This window comes from Rhagoletis pomonella, unplaced genomic scaffold, assembly GCF_013731165.1.
Source record: "Rhagoletis pomonella isolate Grant_MI unplaced genomic scaffold, Rhpom_1.0 Rhpom_scaffold_00002, whole genome shotgun sequence".
NCBI lineage: Eukaryota > Metazoa > Arthropoda > Insecta > Diptera > Tephritidae > Rhagoletis > Rhagoletis pomonella.
In genome coordinates this window covers 58,612,869-58,618,878 of record NW_023458556.1, presented here as the reverse complement: position 1 = coordinate 58,618,878, position 6,010 = coordinate 58,612,869, and the positions used below count along the sequence as shown (strand labels likewise).

At 40.1% G+C, this 6,010-nt stretch overlaps 1 protein-coding gene across 1 annotated transcript in view; it reads left to right on the top strand.

The window, feature by feature from the left end:
• Positions 1-6,004, top strand: part of LOC118733872 (septin-2) — a gene marked incomplete at its 5' end in the record, with an annotated part of 15,984 nt that extends 9,980 nt beyond the window's left edge. The window contains 3 exons of the mRNA XM_036463496.1: positions 4,586-4,944; positions 5,019-5,119; positions 5,186-6,004. Of these exons, the coding sequence (XP_036319389.1) occupies positions 4,586-4,944; positions 5,019-5,119; positions 5,186-5,849 (1,124 nt within the window). The remainder of the gene's footprint in view (positions 1-4,585; positions 4,945-5,018; positions 5,120-5,185) is intronic.
• Between the last annotated feature and the right edge of the window lie 6 nt (positions 6,005-6,010).

Genomic DNA, 6,010 nt, shown 5'->3' with positions numbered 1-6,010 from the left:
AGTCATATCCGAGTAAGAGTGACTGATGTTGGTTCTAAACTATGCACTGCCAGTGGGTTCGCCGGGTACCAGTAGGACGCAGTGGATGAAGCTATAGACTACACAGAATACAGCAATCCGGACAGCGACCGGATGTCTTGTGATGTCGCCACAACATCATCAACACATGACGAGGCGCTAATGCTAACCGTTAGGGAGCGCAACACAATGCTCTGCAAAAAATTCTTGGTAGGGAGCCACGTGAGGGTAGTAGGGGCACCCGCAGGGACGACACTTGATTGCATAGGAGCCCTCGCCAAGGCATGTCAGAATGCATCTAAGCGAACTGACCGATGAAGTTCAGAGGTTCATAAAGTAATTTCTGGAGCCGAAAGCATATCCACAGGCCTTGAGCGGCATTCAAAGGCAGTCTAGTCCTGTGAATGCCGTTCTGTAGCTCGTTTCTGTAACAATTCTCTACCAGGTATGTCGAATTGAGATATGAATTCGCCGCCCTGTTCTCTACTGCTAATGAGTAGTAGAGAATGACGTATATTCTGTATCAGTAGAGAAATAATCGGTAGAGAAGAGTTACAGAAACGAGCTACTGGACACATAAGCCTCGGGAGAGTTGAACCACAATAGCCCAACTTTACTCTGGCTACTGCAGTAGGTTGAACTCGTACCCGAGTAGACTGGATGCAGATGTGCCCAATGAGTGCCGTCATGCGGAGAGGCACCCCGCGGCTCGAAACATCTGTTCGAATTCCCACTAAACCCCATTCAACTGAAGCCTCTGTCCCTATGAACGGATCCTATAGAGGACGCACGCTTCTCGAGTCTCCCGTCAGTTCAGCTTGACGAGAACGATTGAGGGACTAGCCGATCTGGGCGGGGTTGTTGTACAACAACAACAATAACAACGAGGATATGGCTTTAAAGGCTATAGTCATCGCTTTTTAATCTAGCGCCGCAATGAACTTTTTTGTGACAAAATCTTATATCTCGCGAACGAGAACATTCAATCCTCAGCAAGAAATGCAACAGGAAAAACGAATAAGCAATAAACAAAAGAACCGAAGATATTGAAGGCTGCGGAATCAGCTAATCTACGAGTACTGTCTTTCGAAGAAACAATACAATTTTGCAGTATCCAGTATTAGGAGCGACACAGACATAAACTCTACAGTGATAAGTTATCTCTGATAACAAACAACAGAAACACATAGGTAAAGATATCGACACCAGAGAGTTTGAATTTTCGCAAAGGCACAATGGAAGCTACTACCACAAAATGAACGGTATACAAAACAATCATCCCGTACAAAACAAACCTTATTCGCCAGTCTTAATAATAGGACCCCGAACAGTAATGGAAAATATGTATTATCTCGGCCACTATGCATAGCAAGACTACCGGGAATAGCGCAAAGCCGCGGGAAAACACTCTTAAGGTAACAGAGGCAGTGCCGCTTTGATCTACCCTTTTTTCCTTACCGACTGTGCCATTAATTCAGATTTATTCTGTGGAAGATGGAAGCGGCAGAATAATAAACTATGGGAAAGTTTAAAGTCGTAATAAATAAAATTAAGCAGGTCACGCAAAGACAGTAGCAAGTCTCCGTGATCGATCAATAACTATAGCGAACTCTGGATGCTGTAAAAATAGAGGCAAGAAAACAGATTCTTCGAAGGATCATACAAATAAACCACGGTCAGAAGTACAAGAAGGTCAAAGCGTACTGCAAGTAGCCCTGAGGAGTTCCAATCAAGTAACGAACATTCTGTAGCAATAGCTGAACAATGGCCAATATTTCGAAGGAAAGAGTTCGAGCGCGGAACTAGAATGAAGTTGTCGGAAGCAGAGATTCCTTGCAGAAAAGCAACAAAGCCATCAAAACAGCAGAGTACAAAAGACTTCATAAAATAAAATAAACCCTCGTTGCTCTAAAGGAGGTCAAAAGCTTTCCAATAAATTTTGAAATAGCGTACAAGAAATCATCGTTTGAAAGAACCAAATACTAGGCAAATAATAAAATTTAAAAAATTTAATCATCCGTTCTAGCATTACATATATTTTTTTAAGTGTACCCAATTGACATGTTCTAACAGTGTATTTTATTCTAAAATCATGTCTTTTGTTTTATTTTCTTTACATATTTTTGTTTTCATCACAATGACAGCTATTGTAACACACAAATGTATAAACCACATAATAATGTGAAATCACTCCATTTTTATAAGCCCAGGCTATGTCCTTCAAGGATGTTATTTATGTGCATTGCAATGCGGCAGATTTGGGTATTGCGATTTTGGTTTGTTCAAATGTCATATAGGCAGACTAGCAACCAAGGGTGCGGTTGTGAAGTTTTGAGGTTTTTACAGACCGATATACAGTGGTGGGCGACTAAATAGGGATGCAAAATTTTAACAAGTTTTGGCTATTTTTATTTTGTCTAATTAATGTCTATTATTTTTTTATGAGAATATAGCCTACTATCTAACAAAAATCATGTAAGTCGGAATTTTAAACTTTGTACAAAAATTAAAAAGGTCGACAGATTTTCATAAAAATTTAAAATTTTTTAGTCAGACTAAATTTAGTGTGATGAAAGTACAATTTTGAGGTAGCTGGGTCTTACAGCTGATTTTTGGTATTTTTTTTTTGCTGACAGTGTTGTGCAGTTTCATCCACATAAAATAATTATCAAACATAAATACTTTAATAGACTACAATACTGCATATCAATATTTTTTCTAAAATTTCTGAGTGATACGTTGACATTTTGAGGAAAATTTGTCGTATATATTTATATATAGGGTGTTTTTGAACCAAATTCTAAGATAGGGCGACCTTGAAAAATTTTCTGAGAAAGGTGTATATAGATAATTTCTGTGAAGATCAGATTCGCGTCATCATTTAGAATGATATTTATCAAGTTCCCAGTCACTTTTGTCGAGAAAGTGAATTTTGAAGTTGCGGTTCATGTCAACTTCTGTGACCTGATACTCGTAAATTCTAAAGCTCAGCTCGTCTCTATACAGATTGGAAGCAGTGTCGGTGCCTTTTTTTACAACCTGTTAAATGCCTTAAGCCTTACAGCACTTTATGTCATTATAAGTGAAATGCCCGGAATATCTCGCAACTCTGCTTGAGGTATCCAGCGATCGCTCCCGTTCTACAATGGAATTTGGTGTCAAACGCCTCCCACTAGGCCAACTTGCCATAAATGAGAATATATTTCTATTCGGTGGCTTATATCCAGAGTATTTTCTGCTGTGTAAGCCATCAGTCAATGTAATTATAGGAAGCAGGTCCATTATTTATATAGCTTTATGTTTCCAATTCATAGCGACATGCAAAATGGTCCTTCAGAAGTATGTATAAAGGTCATATAGTGATCACAAAGCTATTGTAATAAATATTTCTAAGACCTGAATATCTTCGTCCCAAAACGAGTATAGATGTATTTCGTCGTCCCAGCTTTAGTTGAAGGGCAAGAGCCGCTATCGTACTTGTAAATGGCGCTTAAGATTTTTAGGTAGTCTACGTAGGAATATTGATGTTCAGATACATATATTCGGACCTCTTGAAACCTTACCTATATACCGATAGAAAGAGGAAATTGCCGAGAAGGAGGAGAAAATGCCGCTAAGAGCTCATGTATTAAGATTTTTTTTTTTGAATGTAGATCTCGACTCAGGTTCCGGCGTACGATATGGTATATGTATATTGTTAAGATAAAAGGCCGATGGCCTTCCAACCCACACGCCGTTTATTATCAAATAGCATAGTTAGTACTCTCTTTCCATCTCGAGAAAGCTGGTCACAGAGGAAAAGATTATGGCTAAGCTTGTCAGAACTGCAGAAAATCGAGCACTAGAACAATACTCGCGAAAGGTTTTGAGCCATATATTCAGGAGAGATTGGCGGTCGCACCATCACAGTGTGTTAAGAGATAGCTCAGTAAAACTCAGGTTCGACCCCTTGTTCGTAATGAGCCAATGGTATACATCCAGGTGTATTTCTTTTTTTTAAGAAAGCATAAAACTGTATGCCCTTGCCCTTTGTGTGACAACATCAAGACGCATGCCACAAATCGGAGTAAAAGCTCGGTATATAATAATTATTACTAAGAAAGCTTCTCATAAAAAAACATCTGTCGTTTAGAGGCGGACTAGATTTTACATCGATGGCTGAGTGGAAGATAAACCTATCTCAGAAAACTTTTCAAGAACGCCCTACTTCGGAATTTGATTGAAAAACGTTGAGCGTTGTTGAAAAGTTTTCTGAGATAGGACATTTTCGAACTGGCTGCCGAGATAGGTCGCTCCTCCCCTCAGCCATCGATATGCTTTCTTTTTGTTTGAAATCAGCAAAATGCACAGCGAAAACTTGGAGCGACGTTCGACCAAACACTTAGCATACTTTATTGTTAATAATATTACGACACCTGTCACAACTAGTGAAGCTCCTAAATATCCCTAAATATTTCATATTTTAGTCAATGCATTAGACAATAACTCCGTAGTAATTCTAGTATAACCTCAACATTAACTTACAAATTATTCAAATTTTCGTCAAACTATTTTTATTTATTTCCAGCCAAGACACCATCATTCGATAAAGATCGCGACTACATCGGCTTCGCCACATTGCCCGAACAAGTGCATAGGAAATCGGTGAAGCGTGGATTCGACTTTACGCTTATGGTAGTCGGCGAGTCGGGATTGGGCAAGTCAACGCTAATCAATAGCCTATTCTTGGGTGATCTATACAAGACTCGAATTATACCAAATGTCGAAGAGCGACTCGAGAAGACGACACGTGTTGAAAAGAAAACCATGGACATAGAAGAGAGGGGAGTACGCTTGCGATTAACCGTGGTGGATACGCCAGGTTTCGGCGATGGCATCAACTGTGAGGATAGCTGGCGTGTCTGCACCGCCTACATCGATGAGCAGGTGAGGAAATTGCCGGCGAAAATGATTAAGTTTACAGAGATTTTTGATGTTTTCTTTTTTGTTTAATTTTGCAGTTTCGTCAATACTTTACAGACGAGAGTGGCCTGAATCGACGCAACATACAGGATAACCGCGTGCATTGTTGTTTGTATTTTGTGCCACCATGGGGTCATAGGTGAGTCGCGCTATATTTACATATGCTTCTGCTTATTTCAATGCTTACTCTCTTCTTCCCCTACAGTCTGCGTCAAATGGATTTGGATCTCATACGACGACTCCACCGCAAAGTCAATATAGTGCTTGTCATCGCCAAGGCGGATTGTCTGACCAAAAATGAGGTGCGCAAGCTAAAGGAGCGCATACTGCAAGATTTGGAGGACAACAAAATACAATTATATCAATTCCCCGAATGTGATTCGGATGAAGATGATGATTTTAAGCAACAAGATCGCGATCTAAAGGCTTCAATACCATTCGCTGTCGTCGGCAGCAATACGATATTGGAGATAGCGGGCAAGAAAGTACGCGGGCGTCAATATCCTTGGGGCGTTGTAGATGTGGAAGATCCCGAACATAGCGATTTCAACAAGTTACGCACCTTCCTCATCTCCACGCACATGCAAGATCTTAAGGATACAACACAGGATGTGCATTATGAGAATTTCCGTGCACAATGCATCTCACAGATATCGCAACATGCGCTGCGCGAACGTGGCAAATTGAAGCGTGATTCAATTAGTTCGACCAATGGCTTTGATGCGGCTATTTCAGAGACAGATCGATTGCTGTTGCAGAAAGACGAAGAAATACGACGTATGCAAGATATGCTCACACAAATGCAAGAGAAGCTGAAGCAGACTCACTTGATGGAAATGAAGAAGAATGATAGTGTTATTGATGTTTAAGTGAGAGGCGAGGGTTTTGAGCTTTGAACATAAAGGCAGCTGATGAAGGAAAAGGGAAGTTCATTGCCATGGTTTGAGTGAAGCTTAAATGCAGGCATACAATTCGAGAAACGAACACCTGTATTGACATGAATAACAAATACCGAATTAAATAGTTTTTT